We start from the raw sequence: 21,087 nt of genomic DNA on the forward strand, positions 1-21,087 counted from the left end.
ATTATTTTAAGACAAGCTTTTTAATTTTCAGGATTTGAAAACATTATAGGAAATCTGAATTATTTCAAAAAATAATTAGAAGTTTTGAAAACATTAAAAATTCTCTTGTTTTTTCTTAAGGTTTCGAAAAAAGAACTTTTTTAAGAATTTTGAAATGTTTAATTATGCAAGATTACCAAATTTTGGAAAAAATTTCAGTAAGTTTAAAAAATATTTAAAATTTATTTCAGATCGAAATGGAATCTTATTTCTTAAGATAAACTTTATGCGTCGAAATTTAACCAAAAAAATATCAAAAATTAAAATTATATTTCTAAACAAAAAAGTTTCCCTTCAATTCCTGGTTTGTAAAAATTTCTCGTGGTCAATAAAATTAAAGAATGCAAACTCATAAACCTACAAACATTTTCCATTTGAATTAATAAAAATAAAAACTGAACTGTAAATTAAGGCACTCAAAATAGAATTTTTGAATTAAAAAATTTTAAATTAAAATAACTTAAAATTAAATGTAAATAAATTACAAAATAATTCCTTTTAGCACATATAAATTGTACAATTCAAAGATTCAGTTCAACAAATATAAATCCATGTTATCATTTACAATGCTCTAAATTAAAGAACAAAACAATAAATTTGAAACTTTTCAGAATTATACCATTTTAAACCACTTTAAACTAGAAAAAATAAAAAGTGGAAGATAAATTTATTTAATTTGAACACTTTTTAAAGCAGAAGTTAAATCCTTTTAATTTTAAGTATTTTCAAATTAATAATTGTTTAATAGTTATATATATACTTATAAAAATTTTGTTCTTGTTTAGAAATATTCTTTTAAAATTATTTTTTTAAATAACAAATTATTTAAACTTAAAAACATTTAGAAATTTATTCAAAAATCTATAATTTGTTCCTAAATTTTAAAAAATATTTTTGACATTATTTCTACATATATTTTAAAATGATTCGAACTATTTCTACAATTTTGTTTAAATCCAGCAAAACAAAAAAATTCTCTTAAAATCTTTCAGATTCTTTTTTGGTAATTTTGGATATATTTTTTAATCTGTTTAAATATTCTCTTAAAATCAATGTTTCAAAATGAAAAATTATTTTCAATTGTCTCATGAATCTTACGAAAATTGTTTTAGTCCTTTGAAACCTTTTACAATTCTTAAAAATATTGTACATTTTTGCTCGAGATCTAAAAAAACTATATATTTTTTTCAAGTTATTAGAAATAGTTGAACGTTTTAAATTAATTTAGAATTTTGTCAAAAGTTTTAAATATCTCTTCAACTTCCTCGAATTTTTTCTAAATTATTAAGTATTCCATTATTATTTATCCATCAAAATTCAACAATTTCACTTAAAAATTAGAAGTTACTTAATGAGAAGAATTAAGATTATAACGTTCAAAGTTTAAGTTTACCTTTTTGAAATTGAGGATTCAAGGCTTTCTATTTCAAACAATTCAGTTTCAAATTGCGTAGTTTCGAGTATTTGATTTCTAATTATTGCTTTAAATGAACAGTTAAATATTGTTTCATATCAAATAATTGTTATTTTTCTCGTTTATTTTTTTTTAAATTAAATGGGTTAAAAATGGAATACTTTAGACTAAAACAATATTTAAATAAGATTTAAAATGAGATAAAAGCATTTAAATATGAATCTATTAATTTCAAGTTATTCTGAAGATCTGCATTCGAATACCAGCGGAGCTAGACAAATTTTTACAAACCTTAGAGATATACATTAATATTTAAATATTGATATAAGATCGCCAGATAAAAAAAGAACTAATATAAAATATAATTGCTTTTAATTTAAAAAATTGTTAAAATAAAGACTTAAACTGAAAATTATTGTTAATGTGAAATATTTGAAAATTAATCAGTGCACACTAAATGATTTCACGATTGAAAAAGTTAGCAATTTAACTTCCAATTGCAAAAATTAAAATTAAACTCCTTTCAATTTGCAGTATTATCATATGATATGAAATTTCTGATATTTCAAGTGATTCGATAGATTTTTCTTATAAAAATTCGTAAAATTCCTGGTCAAAAAATAAATTCATTGTCATTTCCCGATTTTCCGGTCACCTAGTATACAATATACATTAATTTCCCTGAAAATAATTTATTCCCCAAATTTCCTGCAAAATGAGTCTATTTCCCCTGTTTTAGGAGCATTTTGGGCTATGAAGACTGTCTTCTTTTTGGATTATTCTCGTGCAATGATAAATTGTCAATCCGGAATATGAAAAAATGGTCTGCCGTTGAAGCAGTAAAGAGTTAATCACCCGCGAAGCCGCTCGTAAAATTCGTCTTGGTGGACCGTTGGTCGGTTTTCGATAGTAATCGTTGGGAACGAGTTTTCGAGGCATCCCGCATGTTTTACATCCCCAGCTCAGAGCACTTCGAGATACTAATTTTGGCGAAGCTGTATGCTGTATGAGAATTACATCCTCGCGAGTTCCTCCTTTTCTTCTCTTCTGTTTTTTCTTTTACATTTAAAATTTTATTTTTACTTTTTTCATCTCGTTCTTCTGCCACTTCCATGGCTACCACTTGTTCGATCCTCGTGCGTCTTCTTCGACTTCTTCCTCCCTTCCAGATCTGCCTCCTCTATTTTTCTTCAAGTGGGTACTTAAACGTCGTTCGCACCGAATAATTACGCTCGCTCGTTCCTGCTCTTCTGCTACCGCGATTTTACGATAGCTTCTTCTTTTCCTTGACTTCCTTTCATCATTTCATTTTTTTTTCACTTGTTGCGTTCTCTGTTTTTTAATCCGTCTTTTTAAACATTATTTTCTATGTTTTTATTTTTTTATTAAATTAAAAGGTGCTAATTTTCTATCCGGCTCTATAATCATAACACCTGACTATAACTATAAATGAGCAATTTTCTTGATGACACTTCAATTTCCTGTAGGGGTTGCAGAACGAGCCGAGCAATTCGGAATTATATCAGGAAAATGGATGACTTAATAATACAGGTTACATCTTTGTCTTCCCTGATAAAGGATTAAATTGTCACAACATACGACAAATTGATCAGATGCTTTAATGAGACCTCGTTCCATAATTTATTCACTGTATGGTTAAGATTTTTACAAACTTAATAATAGGGGATTTTTGTTTCGCTGATTAAATTGCAATCTTCCTGGATTAATTTTATAACACACTTTCTGGGATTTATTGACTTTGAGCTATATAAATCATAAGCTTATGAATTGAGACATTAAGAATTTAAGATCGCAGATAGTAGATACGTACTTGAAGTCAATCCTTTAATTGATATTTTTTGTCTATCATATCTTCTGATCTGAACTACTTTTTTCTATCACGAGCATTATCAATCGCGAGTGTAGATGTCCGCTTTCAAGGGAAAAGTCATTTTCAATAGAAAATAAAATTTTTAAATAACTATTTGTTCAAAGTTTTTGAAATATTAAAAAAGTTCAACTTTTTTTTGAAGATTTCAGATAAGTTCAAAAAAAGCTTGTTTCAGACAGTTTTAGAAGACAGTTGCATTGCAATTGGATAGTTGATGTTTTTACTTAACAGTTGATTTTTCTACGTAACAGTTGAATTTCCAACCCGAAAATATAAATTTTCAAACAGGAATTATAAATTCTCAACTAATAAAAAGAAATTTTAACAAAGTGGTTCAACTTTCAAATGATTAATAATATTTTTATCCAAGAAAATTAATTTTCTACAAAAAAAAAACGAATTTTCAACCAAATATTTAAATTTCTAATTAAAACGAAAAATCTTCAACAACAAAATTAATTTGTAATAAAATTGTTCAAATTTCAACCAGGTAATTGAATTTTTAAGAAAGAATATTAATTTTCAACAAAAAATGTAATAGTTGTTATTTCATCCAAGAATTATTTTTTTTTTACACTAAATAGTTGAATTCGACCAAAGGGAATAAATAAATTTTCAGATAAAAAAATTAATTTTCAACAAAATAGTAAAATTATCAACCAAAGAGATAAATCTTTAACAAAAAATTAATTTTTAACAAAGTAATATAACTTTAAAGCAAATAGTTAAATTTTCTAAACAAAATAATTTTTGAACGAAATAGTTAAATCTCCAATCGGTTCAATCAATAAAATGAATTTTTAACAGAGAAGTTTCTCTTTAAACTAAATAATTAAATGTTCAACCAAAAAATATTCCTTTTTGAAGACAAAAGTCGAATTCTGACCAAACAGTTGAATTTTTAACCCGAAAATGGGAATTTTTTTACCAAAAGAATGGAATTTTGAAAACAAAAAGACGAAGTTTCAATTCAAAAACTGCTTTTTATTTAACAGCTCAACTTTTAACAATAAGTAGTTCTACATTTGTAGTTGTACATTTTTAATTCAAATAAATTATTTCCAACAAAAAATTTTTTTAACAAAAGAGTCAAATTTTCAACGAAATATATGAACCTTCAAGAAAAAATTGAATAAAAAAGAAAGTAATTTACCTTTCAAACAAATAGTTAAATTTTTAGTTTAAAAAATTAATTTTCAACCAAAAAGAACGAATTTCCCACATAATAGTTCAACTACGAATAAAGGCGATTTTTCAACAAGATACATGATTTTTTAACCAAAGACGTGAATTTTCAAACAAATAGTTAACTTTTCAATTAAAAATTATAAATTTTCCATCAAAAAGAGAATATATCAATATGTAGTTCAATCTTTAACTAAATGATGAACTTTTAACAACAAAAAATATTTTTTAACGAAGCAATTTAACTTTTAACCAAATAGTTGAATTTTCAACCAAAAAAGGATCAAATTCATGGAACATAACTTTATTTCTGTAATATCTTTGTAATTAATAATCATTATTATAATTTCATTATTTCATTAAATAGTAATTAAAAATAAAAACTATTTTTCAAATACACTTATACGGAAAAAATGAGTTTTTACGAAGATATTACCAATATATGGAAAAAAGGAATTGAATCCCATGAATTTGGTTGATTGAAGTGAAAATACCTATCACAAAAAAAAATAACTCTCAACCAAAAACATAATTGTTGAATTTTGAACTAAGGACAATCAATTTTCAGCCAAAAATGAAATAAGTAACTTTTGAGTTGAGAACATTAATTTGCAAACAACAAAATTAATTTCGTAGAAAATGTTGCATAGTTATAACAAAATATTTAAACCTTCCAGCAAAAAATTGATTTTCATCGGAATATATCAAGCTTCAACCAAGTATTTGAATTTTCGATCGAAAAAGGTGACTTTTTAACAAAATAGTTGAATTTTCAACAAAATAATCACATTTTGAACTAAGCAGTCGAATTTTTTTCCAAAAAAAGATGAATTCAGAACAAAAAATAGTTTTTATTATTATGGGGTTCTATTAATTTCGTTCACATTTAAGCGCAAAAGCCAAGAAAAAAAAATAAGTTTCTTGAAAACAGGGAGAAAAAGACAAATTTTTTCTTTTCTTTTTTTGAAAAGGAGAAAAGTTGAAGTGTGTGAAGTCTGAGAATGTTGAACTTTTACTTTTTTCGCCCTCTTTTTTATTTTGCTATTTCTTGACTTTAATGAGCCCATAAGTGAGGTACTTTCGAAGTCTAATTTTTAATCGTGAATCTTTTTCATGTTTATTTTGCACACAATTATTATTCATAAAAAAAATTATTTCTTTTCGATCCTAAATGTAAATATTTTCAATAGTCTTGCAAGTTTTCCAAGTGTCTAAAAAAGCCTTCAGTTCAGAAACGACAAGAGGTCAAATTCGCTCGCGCCGTTTGATCCTGAGATCAAAGAAGAAAGAACTCTTTGGATCGATGCCTAATCCCAAGGCTCGCCATGACTGGTCGCAATCTGCCTCCAAACATACTTAATTAACATACTCGCCCAATTAGAATTAAATCAAGCACCGCAAAGTTCGCCGGGCACGTCCGGCATGAAATGAAACCGAATCGCCCTAGACGAGAAGCCGCCCGAATGATTAATTGAGCAACAATCCGATCTTGCGATAGGCTTGGGTCACCGTCACCGTAACACCACCGTAAGTACCTTCAGTATATACCATACATACAATTTAACATGTGCCCCCAAGCGATCGCGATCGGTAGAAGCTTGACTTGTGCCTAGCACGCTCCAACGGTGGACAAAAAAAAACGAGACAGAAAATTAAAGGGAGAGAAACGAGAAACACCGATAAGTAAAGAAGTGGCAAAAACGAGAAGGACTAAAGGAGAGTTCAAGAGAGAAAGGGTTTCGAGGGTGAAGAGGGAAGTTTAGAAAAAAGTGCACGAGTCGAACGAGAAATATGTATACAGGTTTTCTATTGCCCGATCCTCCCTTCCGCGAGTGCGGAAGAAAAAGAGAGAGAGAGAGAGCGAGCGAGAATATCGAGAATTATCGTGGCTTGGCCGCGAGTAATCAACGAGGTAAAGGCGATCGGTTGGGGCGCAGTGCGAACGAGGACGGAGGATCGGTGACGATGGCTTGGTTGGTGTGGGCGCGTGTCTGGCAGCTGCCGTTCAGTTTACAGGTGGTGTGCTTGCCTTGGGAACCAAGCTCTACAGAACGTTCCCACGGAAGGCCCATCCCTACTCCAGGCCCAGCCTAACCCCTCGTCCCACTATCGCCCTCACCCTCTCCGTATATAAACTCCTCGCTCCACTCAGAGCTCCATAATCACGCTGACAGTCGTACACTGTAGTTGCCGATTCTCCCCAAAGAGCTTCGAGCACTTCTCAAACTCGCTTTTACTTGAAACTCGCAATCGGAAGAAAAACAAACTGTCTTGATAATATCCTTTATCAATCGGAGTTAGTGTTTCGTGTGATCTACAACTCAGTGATTCCATTTGGATTTATCAAACATGCAGATGCACGAGCAGATCATGATCGTCGATGGTCAGGAGCAACCCATCTCGAGAACTTATCAGTACCGCAAGGTAGGTGTCTAAAACAATTCTTATATCATCTAAAATCATTTTGTTTTTAAACTGCGATTTCAGTAGTGTCTTGATGAAATTTTCAATTAGAAAAGAAGACTTGAAAGATTGTTAACTTCAAACAGTCTACACTTGAAAGATTCTAAAACTCTTTGATTCTAACTCACAGATTCTAAAACGAAAACTTTTTTTCTAATTCCAGGTGATGAAACCAATGCTTGAACGAAAACGCAGAGCGCGAATCAACCGGTGTCTGGATGAACTGAAAGACTTGATGGTGACAGCTCTCGCAGGCGACGGTGAGAATGTCGCGAAATTGGAGAAGGCTGACATCCTGGAGCTGACTGTTCGTCATCTTCACAAACTCCAGAGACAGCAGAGACTTTCTGCCAATCCAGTGATTGATGCTGACCGATTCCGTGCTGGATACACCCACTGTGCAAATGAAGTGAGCCGTTGTCTTGCAGCAACACCCGGTGTTGATGTAGCTCTCGGCACCAAGTTGATGACACACCTTGGTCACAAACTCAACTCCATGGACAAAACTGGACCCTTGACCATCCACGTGGCAGCACCTCAAACATCACCAGTTTCCGACTGCAGTTCGGACGAGTACTCCATGCCTTTGACACCGGCCTCGAGTCAACCTTCCCCTGTCAGATCCGAAATCGACTCCCAGACACATCAGGGTCTTCTTCGGGTCGCGAAACCTAACGAGCCGGTCTGGAGACCTTGGTAAATCTTCGAGATAAAAAAACGGGAATTTTCTTTGAAGAAACATTGACAGTCGTCTATGAGGAAGACATCAGTGTGGCAATTTGAATCTGTGATCTAGGAGGAAGTGCCCAACGAGAAAGTGTCATCGAAAGTGATGTAACTCGAAGTGTTGGGTTGTAAATCAAAATGACAATCGTTTGTTATATAAGTGTAAAAAAAATCGCGAGTAGAAGAAAAAAAAGAGAGCTAGACTTTGACTATAATTAATGAATAGTCTGTAAGTTGATCCTAGGATTTGCTCAAGGAAAACTTGCGGTTAAATGAGAGAAATATTAGTAAGATTCTTTTATTTTGATTTGTCATCATATTAGTATCATTGTAGAAGATAAATATGTACTGAGATCTCGACACGTATAACACGGTCCACGCATATGTTGGTAAAGCTTTAATTTACTCGACAGTTAGGTTTTATCTATTGTTTATTTCATATTTTTATCGAGGATTTATTTTGTCAATTTAGCGCGAAAATTGTCGCGCAATCATTCCTCTTTTTTTCAACATTGTAATACCGACAAAGATTCAATTTTTGTTCACGTGCAACGGATTACAGTAGGCGCGACACTTTTTCGTGCTAGGACGTTGTTATTGTCGCCGGTCAAGATTTGCAAGATTTTTAGCAAGAGAGAGAGAGATAGATTGAAAAAAACTTTGCGTTTTTTGTATGTTCTTGATTGAGAAAAAAATGACCGAGCGGAGCTCATGTGATAGAGAAACGTGTACCTGTGATATTTACTTGTAGTGTACATAGTAAATGGTACAAGATTTTTTAATAATAAAAAAAACAATTTTCCATATATATCTGCATCATTTAATGTTTATTCCCTCCATTTATTATTTAAGGCTTTAAGTTAGACATTTTCTTGTATATTCGTTTTCAGATTTTCTTTTTAATTAAAATCACTTTTTACTCCTATTCTTATAAAAAAAAAGTAGCATCGGTCTTTTTAGTCGATTCTTCTATGTTTGTAGTTCCATAATCTTAAATACTTTCTAAGATATTTTGAGTTACGATTTCAGGAATTACCGAAGAATGTCGATGACATTTCGACCCCTTCAAATCAGGCGGAATTGGTCATAAAAAAAAAATTATCTGGCTTGATAAGATTAATTGCGTATAAAAAATTACTCACTTTGCAGCCCGGCCGTCGCTTCTCCCCTGATCCTCACCGATAATCACGCACTCACTCACACCTAAGGAATATTTTAAAATAACAAAAATAAGTCTAAAATTTCAATAAAATCCAATTGAAAAAAAGTTTCTTATTTTGGGATTCTAACTCGAATTTTATAAGTTTAAAGTATAAAATAATTTTTAAATTACAAGTGGATTAAAATGTACTCATGAGTTAAATAATTGATTGGAAATTAAAGAGTTTTAATTAGTGACAGCACAATTGGTTCCTCTGACTTACTGACACAACTAATTTCGTTGGCACTGATTCATTTGATGTTGACCAGGTATATAAAATTAGATCGATTTCCGGTTCAAAATATTTTTTCTTTAAATAAAAGTTTTAAAAATATATATCTTTTCGTTAAATAAAAAATTATACAAAAACCCACAATATTAAATGATTTACAATCAAATTTTTGCAATTTCGAAATAAAATAGTATTTACGTTAAAAGGTTTTACGAAGTTTAATCATTTAAATTGTAGCCATTTGTCAAAAAGAGCCTCTACTGAATTCTGTGATAAAAAGTTTCTTAATAATGTCTCATTATTCTTAAAAATAATTACAAAGTATAATTTGTATCAAATAGGGATTTAAGTAATTTTTTAATGTTCGCTTATATCAAAGGTTATAAAATCTAAGATAAAATAATTTTATAATATCACAAAATATGGTTAAATATAAAGCCCTTTAGTTAACAAAAATATAATTTTTTTTAAATTTTAGTTTTAAAAGTAATCTACTTTATCAAGAACAATTTTATGCAAAATAAGCATGAAAAAGATTCTCCATTAAAAAATAGGTTTCGAAACTATTTAATTTTGCATAAATGTATTCCTGATAAAATAGAATACTTTTCAATCCTTAATAAAATTTTTTAATTGAGTTCTAAATATTTCCATAAAGTTTTTAAATTTAAATTCTTGAAAATTGAATGAATTTTAATATCAGAAATTTTAGAATTGCGTTAATTTTTTTGGATTATTATTTTTTCCTTTTTAGAAAATGTAACAATCTACATAGATTGGTTCAGAATCAACTACAAAAATAGAAAATAAATCATGAACTAATAAAAAAGGTTTCAATACAGTTAAAGATTGTTCGTATTATTTACATTTTCTTGTAGAGTTCTGAAGTGAAAAATAATCTAGGAAAATTAAAATCGAATAAAGTAATTAATGCAAGTGGAAAATTATTTTTCAGTTTTCAGAAAACGCTTACAAAATAGCATCGTGAAAAACAGATTTTAGTAGAAACAAAAAAAGGTGAATTTTCTACCGGGAGAGATAATTGTTCAATTAAATAGTTGAATTTCTGAAAAAAAAAAATAATTTTAAGAAAATAGTGACATGTATAAGCAAAAAATTGAACTTCATAGCAAAGGAGATGAATATTCAACCACGGAAGTTGAATTTTTAAACAAATCTGGAGCTTTCAACCAAAAAACTACAACTCAAAAAAATGACTTTTCTATCAAAAGATGAGATTTCAATCCAAAATGACTAATTTTCTAGCTGGAAAGACGAATATTTAAAAAAAAAAAACAGTTAAATTATCGACAAAATGGCTTCTTTATAATAGTTTAATTTCAAACAAAATACTTAATTTTTTAACAGAATAATCGAATTTTTAACCAACACAAATAAATTCTAAATGAAAAATATAATAACAGACTTTTCAAATGAAAATAATTAACACAACACAAAAACATTACTTTCCTACTAAACGATAAATTTTCAATCCAAGAAGATAAATGTTTGAGAAAACAGTTGAATTTTCGACAAAAAATTACTTTCAAGAACAAAAAAATGAAATTTTTAGTTCAAAAAGACGAATTTTCAACAAAAAAAAAGGATGGCCAATAAAATAATTGAATTTGTAACAAAACCGTAGAACTATTAACCAAAAGATATTAATTCTAACTCAAAACTATAATAGACTTGTACAGTAAACAAAATTAACTGTCGATCAAAAAAGGTGAATTTTTAATTCAAAATGAAGAATTTTCTAATAAAAAGGACAAATATTCAAAAAAACAGTTGAATTTTCAAAAAAAAAAAAAACATAATGGAAATTGAGACCAACTACCTGAATTTTCAAATAAAAAGAATTAACTTTCAACCATAAAGAAGACGAATTTTCTATAATACAAAAATTGGTCAATAAAATGATTGAATTTTGCAACCAAACAGAAGAATTATTAATCAAAAGAGATTAATTCTGTTCTAAAAAGATAAATTTTGAATATAAAAGGAATAATTTTTTATTTAAGAATACAAATATTCAATAAAACAGTTGAATTTTCAACAACAAAAATGAAATTTTCAATCAAATACTACACTTTTTAAACAAAAGAGATGAATTAAAAGCCAAAAATATAATATTAGACTTTTCAAATAAAAAGAATTAAATTTTAACGAAAAATAAATTAATTTTAATACCATAAGGTCATATTTTTATATCTGGAATGAAGAATTATCAACAGAATTATTAATTTTTCATCCAAATAGTAGAATTTTTAACTAAAAGAGATGAATTATGAAAGAAAAATGAATTTGTTAATCTAATAGGACAAATTTTCTATACAAAAGAACAAATTTTCAACAAAAAGTTTAATTTTTAACCGAAAATGTGAGTTTTTAAAGAAACAGTTAAATTTTTTAAGATAAAATAATCAATAAAAAAGATTAATTTTTTAACCAAATTATGATATAGTAGATTATTTAATTAAAACGAATAAATTTTTAACTAAAAAAAAAAGATTTTTGTACCAAAGATGAATTTACGACCATAAAAGATGACTTTTTGATAAAATAGTTAAATATAGAAAAAAAAAATGAAATTTTCAACCAAAAGAGATGAACTTTTACCAAAAAATATAATAATAGACTTTAAATTCAAAAGAATCAACTTTTGATGGAAGAAGATAAATTTTCAATTAAAAAGGTCGAGTTTTCTAACTAAAAAATTGAATGTTCAACAACACAGTTGAATTTTAGACAATAAAAAAAGATTTAAAAATAAAATAGTGGAATTTTCAACGAAAAAATTAAAATTTCAACCAAAAGAGATTAATTTTCTACAAAAAATCTAATATTACACTTTTCTAAACAAAGAATAAACTAAAAATAAAAAATGTTTGAATTTTCTTATTGTTTTTTATTGATTAATTTCTCATGTAAGCGAAACAATAAGACATAGTGTCACTTTAAAAAGTGAAAGACAGGGGAACAGGGAAAATTTGGTGAAGTCTGATATAATTATTAATTTATATTTTTGTGTTCTAAATTTTTACATTTTTATTGAGATTTTCCTTTTTGATCTAGAAGTCGAACAAAAAAATGCAAATCTTCAGATTGTACTGATATAAATTTGGTAAATTATGGTTATAATTTCAAATATTTAAAAAATATAATAGTGAAATACAAGCTATCAAATATTATAATGAATTAAGGAACTAAATTGGAATATTTGTCTAATTTTCAGAATCCTAAAATTAAAAAAATTATTGATCAACAATACAAAGTACGAACTAGGTAAACATTATACCGCAGACTGGAAAATAATAATGATATCATTACTCATGTTATCGTTACACAATCAATTAAAGCCAATCACAAATTAATGAGAATTATCGTCAGAAAAATACTTCACCTTGAATGCGCAACAAGTACACAATCTTTAATTTAAGGTTAGGATATTTGCAGATTCTATCATATAAATAAAATAGGTCACAGAAAATAAAATATAAGAACGTTTGCGTCAATAGCATTAGTAATTTAAATTCTAAGCAAATAATTAATAAACTGAACAGTTACTGAATAAAGAACAATAAAAAATATATATATATATATATTTCACTGTATAACAAACATTTTGGAGCAACTTACAATCATATAATTAACTTCGTGAGTCACCCAGAATAGAAATACAAATGGATATTTTTCTCTTGAAATATCCGGGTATCGTTCCACCCACGATATCCGAAAATGTCAACAAACTAATCAAAACACTTTTCGAACGGTTTAACTCAATTATAACCTTATTTTTGCAATGATTTTACACACGCATTGAATCACAAATTTACGACTTGTAATTTCCACCTTGCTGAATTTTTTCAATAAATAAAGTTGTTATCGTCTCGGGAAATAATATAAACGGGTTGGTCTAAAAATCGTTAGGAAATTTAGCGGCACACGTGTTGCGTAAATATAGGACACTCCCGAAACAAAATTCACCGGTATTTCTGAACGAAAAATCTTCACACTTTCATGACACTTCCGAAAAAAGTTTCTAGGATGGAAAAAACTTCTGGGAAATCAGGAAATTTGTTTAAATAATATTCGTACTCACTTTTCCAACAACAAAACCGCCAATCAGCTGTACCACATGTTGACACACGGTTGCACTATCGCGCCACGACCATCTTGCGGAAGTATTTGAAACTAAATTCAAACAACAAGAAGGTAAAGAAGAATCGTACTTTTTCCCGCGTTTTTCTGTAATGTTTTGACTAATTACATTTTTTTTAATATTACACAAATAAAAAGAAAACTTAAGTTTATACTGAGAAAATATTCACAAATTATTGTGTTACATTCCTTATATTTATTGATTATTCATATAATATACAAATTGATGTTTGAGTTGATCAGTTTAAATTCTGACTTAGGGATTATGAAATGAATAAAATATCGATTTAAATATAATTATTTAGATTGATTAGTAATGAGTAGCGAATTTCTATAAGAAGAAATGTTGCATGGAAACATCAATTTTTCGCGCAGCTGGCGGCATCTGTCGGATTTGATGGAAAGCATGTCTCTCTTTTTTACGTGTAGGTAATATCCAATATTTACCGGATCGACTGCATCCAGAATCTACTTTATCTGCTGGATTCACTGACGAAATGGGGGTGCTCACCACTCACCAGAGTGCGCGATCTGATTGGGTCCGATTTCAGCGACAATTCAAATTTAATATATGAAAAATAGTTTTTATACATATTATTAATAAAAGTTTATAGTTTATTTGGAAGCTAGAGTCAAAGTGCCAGTCATTCAGTTTGAAAACAAAAAATTTAATATTTGAAGTACAGTCAGTTTTTCTTGCACAGTTCTTAAATTTCACAATTATAACATTATTGTTTACTGAAAGAACGTGTCAAAGTACATGTTTTCGAAAGTTATCTATTTTTTTTTTGCAAAAACTAAACAAAAAAGCATTTTCTCAAATTATAAAATCAACTCTTTAGTAGAAAAATCGTCTTCTCTTTTTAATTCAACTGTTTTTGATCAAAATTTTACGAGTTAAATTTTCTTCACTGTGGTTGAAAATTTAACTATTTTGTTGAACATTTTTTCTTTTAATTTTTTTTTGTTTTAATTTGTGTTAAAGACTGTGTTTTTTTAGTTGAAAAATTAAAGAATTTGTTAAAAATGCACCCATTTTGATTGAATTCAATGACTTTTAATTTAGAATATTTTTTGGCTTTGTCTTAACGTTAACTATTTTGAGGAAAATCCATTTGGAAAAAAACTCATGTGTTTTAATGAAAAATACGTCTCCTTTGGTTGTACATTGATCTTGATGCTTAACAATTAAACTTTCTGATTAAAAAATCATTTTGCGGTTGAAAAGTTTACCAATCTTTTAAAAATTCGTTTTTCTTCTGTTGAAACCTATCTTTTTAGTTGAAAATTCATCTATGTGTTTGAAAATGGACTTTTTTTTTAAATAATTTTTCTCGTTCGCTAATTGACTTTTTTTTTTAAACTTTAGCTACTGTGCTTTTTTTTAAATTAATTTTTTAGTTGAGAACTCGATTTTTCGGTAGAAAATTAATCTTCTTGTTTGAAAATGCATGTTTTTGTTTGAAAATTCATTATTTTTGGTTCGAAATTTACTTATTTTTCGTTACAAATTCAATTCTTTCGATAAAAGTTGAACTATTTTATTGAAAATTTGTTTTTCTTCTATTTTTGGTTAAAGGCCGATTGTTTATTAAACAAATTACAGGTTTTGTTACAAATATGTATTCTTTTATAGAATTCAACGGCTTTTTAATTTAAAATATTTTTTGGCAGAAATATGAACTATTACATTTAACGTTTCCTGTTGCAGATTCATCTTTTTGGTTTGAAGTTAACTATTTTGAAGAAAATACGTTTTTTTATTAAAAATTGATTAACGGAATATTTAAGTTGTCCATTTTTGGTTAAAAATTCGCCTTCTTGGTTTAAAAATAAACCAGTTGGATAAAAATTCATGTATTTGAATAAAAATTCGTCTCCTCTCGTTGACAATTAATCTTGATGATTAACATTTAGACTTTTTGGTTGAAAAATCATTTTTTAAGTTGCAAATTTAACCTATCTTTTAAACATTATTTTTTTGAAAATCGATCTTTTTAATTGAAAATTCAAATATGTGTTTGAAGATGGACTTTTTAAAAATTATTTTTCTTGTTTGCAAATTCATTTATTTTGGTTAAAAAGTCATTTATTTGGTTACAAATTTGGCTACTTTGTTAATTTTTTTATTGGTAAAAATGAATTTTGTAGTTAAAAACTCGACTTTTTCGTATAAAACTAATCTTCTTGTTTGAAAATTGATGTTGTTCATTGAAAATTTATTTATTTGAAAATTTACAGGATTTGTTGAAATTTGTCATCATTGATTGAATTCAACCGGCTTTTAATTTAAAATATATTTTTTGAAAAATCATTTTTCGGTTGAAAAGTTAACCAATCTTTTAAAAATTCGTTTTCGTTTTTTTTAATCCATCTTTTCATTCAATAATTACACTATGTGTTTAAAAATAGACCGTTTTCTAGAAAATTATTCTCCTTGTTCGCAAATTCATTTATTTTGATTTTTATTATTGATATTAACAGAAAATTTAACTATTACCTTGGTTGAAAAGTTTGTCCTTTTTAGTTGATTTTTGACTGTTTTTTGTTGCAGATTGAACTATGTTGTTGAAAATTTAATTTTTTTCCAAAAATTGCAGTGCTTGATTTTTGGTTAACCATATACTTTTTAGTTAAAAATTTAAGAATTTTGTTCAAAATTCAGTCTCTTTTAGTAGAAAATTTACCTTCTTTTAGTTGTAGCTTCAAATATTCAGTTGGAAATTTCTTGTTGTTGTTGTTGAAAATTAAATTGTATACTTCAAAATAAAGTATTTCATTAAAAATTCGTCTATTTTATTGTTTGAATTCGAATGTTTTTTATTCAACATTAAAATATGTTTTGGCTGAAATATTAGCTAGTAAATTTTTCGTTGAGAATTCATCTTTTTGGTTGAAAGTTATATTAATTTGCTAAAAAGTGATTTTGTTGTTGCAGATTCATTGCTTTAGTTGAAAATTCATTTTTATGGCTAAAGATGGAACTATTCTATTGAAAAATACCCTTTATCAATGGAAATTAATTTTCTTCACGGAAAAATTAAACTATTTCATTTTTGGTTGAAAATTAATTTTCTTAACAGAAAATTTATCTATTCCATTTTTGGTTAAAAGATTGTCTTTTTTAATTTTTAATTGTTGAAAATTTCATTTTTTCCAAAAATTCAACTGCCAAATTTTTTGATAAAAAACTATTTATCAATTGAACATTCAACAATCTTTTTCAAAATCCGTTTTCTTTTAGAAGAAAATTGTTCTTTTTTAGTTAGAGCTTCAAATATTCAGTTGGAAATTTATGTACTTTGTTGAGAATTTCTCTCCTTTATTTATAAATTAATTTTCATGCTTAAGAATTAAACTTTTTCTTTGAAAAATCATTTTTCGGTTAAAATCGATCTTTTTAGTTGAAAATTACACTACGTGTTTGAAGACGGACTGTTTTTTGAAAATTATTTTTCTTCTTCGAAAATTCATTTGTTTTGTTTAAAAATTAATTTGTTTCGTTAAAAATTTACCTATTTTGTGCATTTTTTGTTTTTAAAAGTTAATTTTTTGTTGAAAACTCGACTTTTTGGTAGAAAAGTAATCTTCTTGTTTGAAAATTCATTATTTTTGGTTGAAAATGTATTTATTTTTAGTTACAAATTCTTTTCTTTGGATTAAAATTGAACTATTTTATTGAAAATTTTCTTTTTTTTGTTTTTTTGAAAATTAACTGTTAAACTTAAAAAGTAAGTATTTCATTTAAAATTCGTATTTTTGTTTAAATTCTGATGTTTTTGAATTAATATTAAAATATTTTTTGGTTGAAATATTAACCATACTATTTTTCGTTAAAAATCATCTTTTTTTGTTGAAAGTTATGCTAATTTGCTAAAAAGTAATTTTTTGGTTAAAGATTAATTACTTTGGTTGAAAATTCATTTCTGTGGTTAAAAATGGAATTATTATTCTTTTAAAAATTTGATTTTTTATTGTTCAAAATAATTTTTTAAACAGACAATTTAACTATCTCATTTTTGTTTGAAAATGTTTTCTTTTTTAGTAAAAAATTCACTGTTTTTGTTTCAAATTAATCTATATTATTTAAAATTCAATTTTTTTTGCCCGAAAATTCCACTGCTCCATTTTTGGTTTACAATTAATTTTTCAGTTGAAAATTTATCAATTTTGTTGAAAATTCGTTTTATTTAGTAAAAAATTTACCTTTTTTAATTAGAACTTTGAAATATTCAGTTGAAAATTTATATATTTTGTTGAAAATTTATCTTTGTTGTAAAAATTTAATCCTTTAGTTTGAAAATTCATCTTTTTGGTCGAAAATTGAACTATTTCATTTTTTGTAAAAAAATCTCATACAGGGTTGACACGCTGGGGCTTACCGAAAAGTATGCAACTCGGCATACACGCCCATAATAATTGCACTGGCGTGTAAGCCAGGTTGCATACTGTTTGGTAAGCCCTAGCGGGCCCATTCTGTATATTGTGTATATTGTTTTCTTAAATTCCCGAGAATTTAAGTTCAGGTTATATAACCGAGAATATAACAGAATTTAGTAGAATTTAAAAGAATTTAAGAGAATTTAAGAATTTATGATTTTTTACAATATGTTTATTCTTCAGGTTATATCAGCGGTTGAATATAAATTACTTTTTAGCTCAGAATTACTCAGGAATTTAAAATATGCAAATCAGTAGGTCATTAATTATTTAACACTGTTAAACTGTAACTCTAACCTGAAAATTAAATTGCCTTACATTACTTAATAAATACCACGAAATAGAATAAGAAGAGCCCACTCCCGCAAAACTTAGACGCGTGACATTTTCAAAATTCTCTGATTTTTCTTTGTCTAATTTTTCATATCAAATCATTATTATTTAAATGTCAGCATTTTAATCTTATGATATTTTTACCATATGATATTTTATAAGCGGAATAAGCCCACGAAAAAGTATCATAGTTTATATTTTAATCAAAAAAGAATGAAATTTATACAACAAAAGAAAAGAATTTTATAACCAAAGAGATGAATTTCCAACAAAGAAAGATTTTTTATTCAAAAAATAAATAAAAGTTTATCTAAATTATTGGACCTTCAAACCAGAAGACAAATTTTCTTTACAAAAATTCAATTTTCAAACAAAAAATATGACTGTTCAACGAAAAATTAATTTTTCACGAAACTGATGCATTTTTACACAAAAAAAAGAAATTTCAAACTAAAAAATATAAATCTTAAAAAATGGAAAATTTCCATTTTCTGTTAAAAAATGAATTCTAAAAAAAAGAAGTATTTCCCACAAAACAGTTAAATTTTCAACCAGACTTAGCCTTCGTTCTCGGATATTTATTCTTTGCATTTGGAATGCTTAAAAAAAACTTTATCAGAAAGATCTCTTTTAGATGGCAGTATTTATATGCGTCTTCATATTCTGAATTGTCTACTTAATTAAGTATAGTCAAAGATTAAGTTTCTTAAAGCTCTGTAGGCTTTGACGTACACATTCTCATCGTGACACTCGCGCTGCGCGCTCGATTTCCGACAGACATTTGTAAACAGGTTTTGTTGAATTTTTTTGTCGTAAGTTCCGTCGTTTTTCCACACATTTTTTTTATTTTATTTTTTTTTCAACGTTATTTTTCACGAATAAAACAAAAGGTACGTGTCCTATCAAGAAGTGATTCTTAACGAAATTGTGGATCTTTTATGGGACAACAATTTTTGTTAATTCGTCTTTTTTCGTGTCCTACATAGTTTGTCTACAAAATGGAATTTTTTATTCTTCATTATTTTTTTGTGCAATCAAAATTTGAATTTTTATTTTTGAAGAAAATCCAAAAATTTGTCATGATAATCTTGTAGGTCTTTTGAAAAGAAATGTTTTTTTTCTCTTGACTTCTTTTCATATCGTGCATTTTTTGGCTTAAGATTTTGATTTTCGGTTGATTAAAAAAATTTTGAAAACGCTATCTCTAAGAATTTCGTTTCTATCGAAAAACGTCATTAGGATAATTTTTTTTTTCTTTTTAATACTATAAATATCCATATATAGGATTTTCAAATTCAGAAATAAGTAGACTAAAAAATTTTCAAAATGCGCTCACTTTTTGAATTTTTATCAAAAATAGCTGGTTAACGAACTTGTCCTTTTTTTTAGGACCTAAAAAAAGTGTGCCAAAGATGGATTTGATTCGTTCATTTTTTCCTGAGTTATCGTGTTTACGGATGGACGGCCGGTCGGACAGACAGACAGACGCCATCGTGAAAACCTGATTTTCGGATTCAGGGGGTCTCGAAACGTGGAGATCCGTTGAAAAACTGTGATGTGAGATTTCCGACAATTCTAATACTTTCTCAATCATAAATGATGAGAATGCAAAAAGATTAATTTTCAACAAGATAATTAAACTTTTAACCAACGAGATAACTTTTCAACTTAAAATATAAATCTTTAACAAAAAAAAATGATTTCTTAACAAAGCGATTCAACCAAATGTTTTAAACAATTTAGTCGAATTATCAAGCAAATAAGGACGATTTCAAAAAAATAGTTGAATTTTGCATTGAAAAACATTTCAGTCAAGTTTTCACGATCAAACTATCAAATTTTAAACAATAAATCATTTTTTATCAAAAAAATTGATTTTTCAATTCAAAAGACAAATTTTCAACCAAAATGGATGACTTTTTAACAAAATTGTTAAATTCTCTAGCAAAAAGTAGCATTTTTATCAAAAAATATGAAATTTATCTTAAAGCAGAAGAATTTTTTATTATAAAAAAAGTTGAGTTTTCATAAAAAAAATTCCAGTTAACTCAGTACGATCAAAAATTGAATTTTTGTAACAAAAAAATAAGTTTCTACGAAAAAAATGGAATTTTCAATCCAAAAAGACGAATTTTTTTAACCAAAAAGGATGAATTTTTAACAAAATAGTTCAATTCACTACCGAATAAATGCTTTTTTATCCAGAAAATATCAATTTTGTACTAAACAGATTAACCTGTAATAAAAAACACATTTTTTATAACTGGAACTTCCATACAGAATATATTTCAGTTCATTTTTCAATACCAAAATATAAATTTTAAACAAAAAGTAAATTTTCTGCGAAATAGTTAAGTTTTCAAGAAAATAGTATAATAGATTAATTTCTAACCAAACACTTGCTTTTATATTAAAAAAAGATTTAATTTCTGCTAGAGCAGGTAAACTTTAAAATAAAAAGGAGAAACTTTCAAAAAAAGAGTTGAATTTTCAACCGAAAAGTTAAAGAAAAAATGCAATTTTCTATTGATTAAAATAAATTCTGAGATTCTCATAAATTCTCAGAGAATTTAATTCTCTGTTATATTCTCACTAACATTCTCATTCTTGTTACCGTTCTTAAGGGCATGTGAAACAGCTAAATGCCTATATTACCGACCACAGTTTTTCAGTACACTGAATGTTTTTTTGAACCTAAGAACTTTTTTTTAAATAAAATATCGAGCTGAAACTTCGGGAAATGTATTAGAGTACAATAAAGTACTTTTAGGTACTGCATTTTGGTAGGAACTTCACTAAAAATTATTTCAACTTTTTTCTGAACTTCAACATTTTTTGAACGTACGAACTTTTTTTATACATAAAATATCGGTCTCAAACTTTGAGAAATGCAAGATCCGAAAGAAAGCTACGTTTAAGTACAAAGCTTAATAATAAAAGATGTAAAAAAATAAATTTCAACAATCAATTCCAACGGCATCAACCGGTAACGTTGTACA

General features: G+C 27.2%; 2 protein-coding genes across 7 annotated transcripts in view; one reads left to right on the top strand and one right to left on the bottom strand.

Annotated features, from left to right (window-relative positions):
* The window catches only part of LOC117174057 (tubulin polyglutamylase TTLL4-like), a 754,936-nt gene extending 741,618 nt beyond the window's left edge, over positions 1 to 13,318 (bottom strand). For 3 of the 6 annotated variants that reach the window (XM_033362717.1, XM_033362716.1, XM_033362712.1), the window contains exons 1-2: positions 12,794 to 13,290; positions 8,861 to 8,921 (exon numbers count right to left, since the gene is read on the bottom strand). The gene's annotated coding sequence lies outside the window, so the exon portion shown is untranslated. Of the gene's footprint in view, positions 1 to 8,860; positions 8,922 to 9,051; positions 9,134 to 12,793 lie in introns of those variants that run through there. The other 3 variants (XM_033362718.1, XM_033362713.1, XM_033362715.1) reach the window with 2 other exon arrangements.
* On the top strand, positions 6,685 to 8,524 carry LOC117174058 (enhancer of split mbeta protein-like). The gene is made up of 2 exons (XM_033362721.1): positions 6,685 to 6,953; positions 7,156 to 8,524. The coding sequence occupies exons 1-2, from the start codon at positions 6,879 to 6,881 to the stop codon at positions 7,690 to 7,692; spliced, it is 612 nt and encodes a 203-aa protein (XP_033218612.1). The 5' UTR covers positions 6,685 to 6,878; the 3' UTR covers positions 7,693 to 8,524.
* Positions 13,319 to 21,087: the final 7,769 nt, after the last annotated feature.

Source organism: Belonocnema kinseyi, chromosome 6, assembly GCF_010883055.1.
Source record: "Belonocnema kinseyi isolate 2016_QV_RU_SX_M_011 chromosome 6, B_treatae_v1, whole genome shotgun sequence".
In the NCBI taxonomy this organism is placed as follows: domain Eukaryota; kingdom Metazoa; phylum Arthropoda; class Insecta; order Hymenoptera; family Cynipidae; genus Belonocnema; species Belonocnema kinseyi.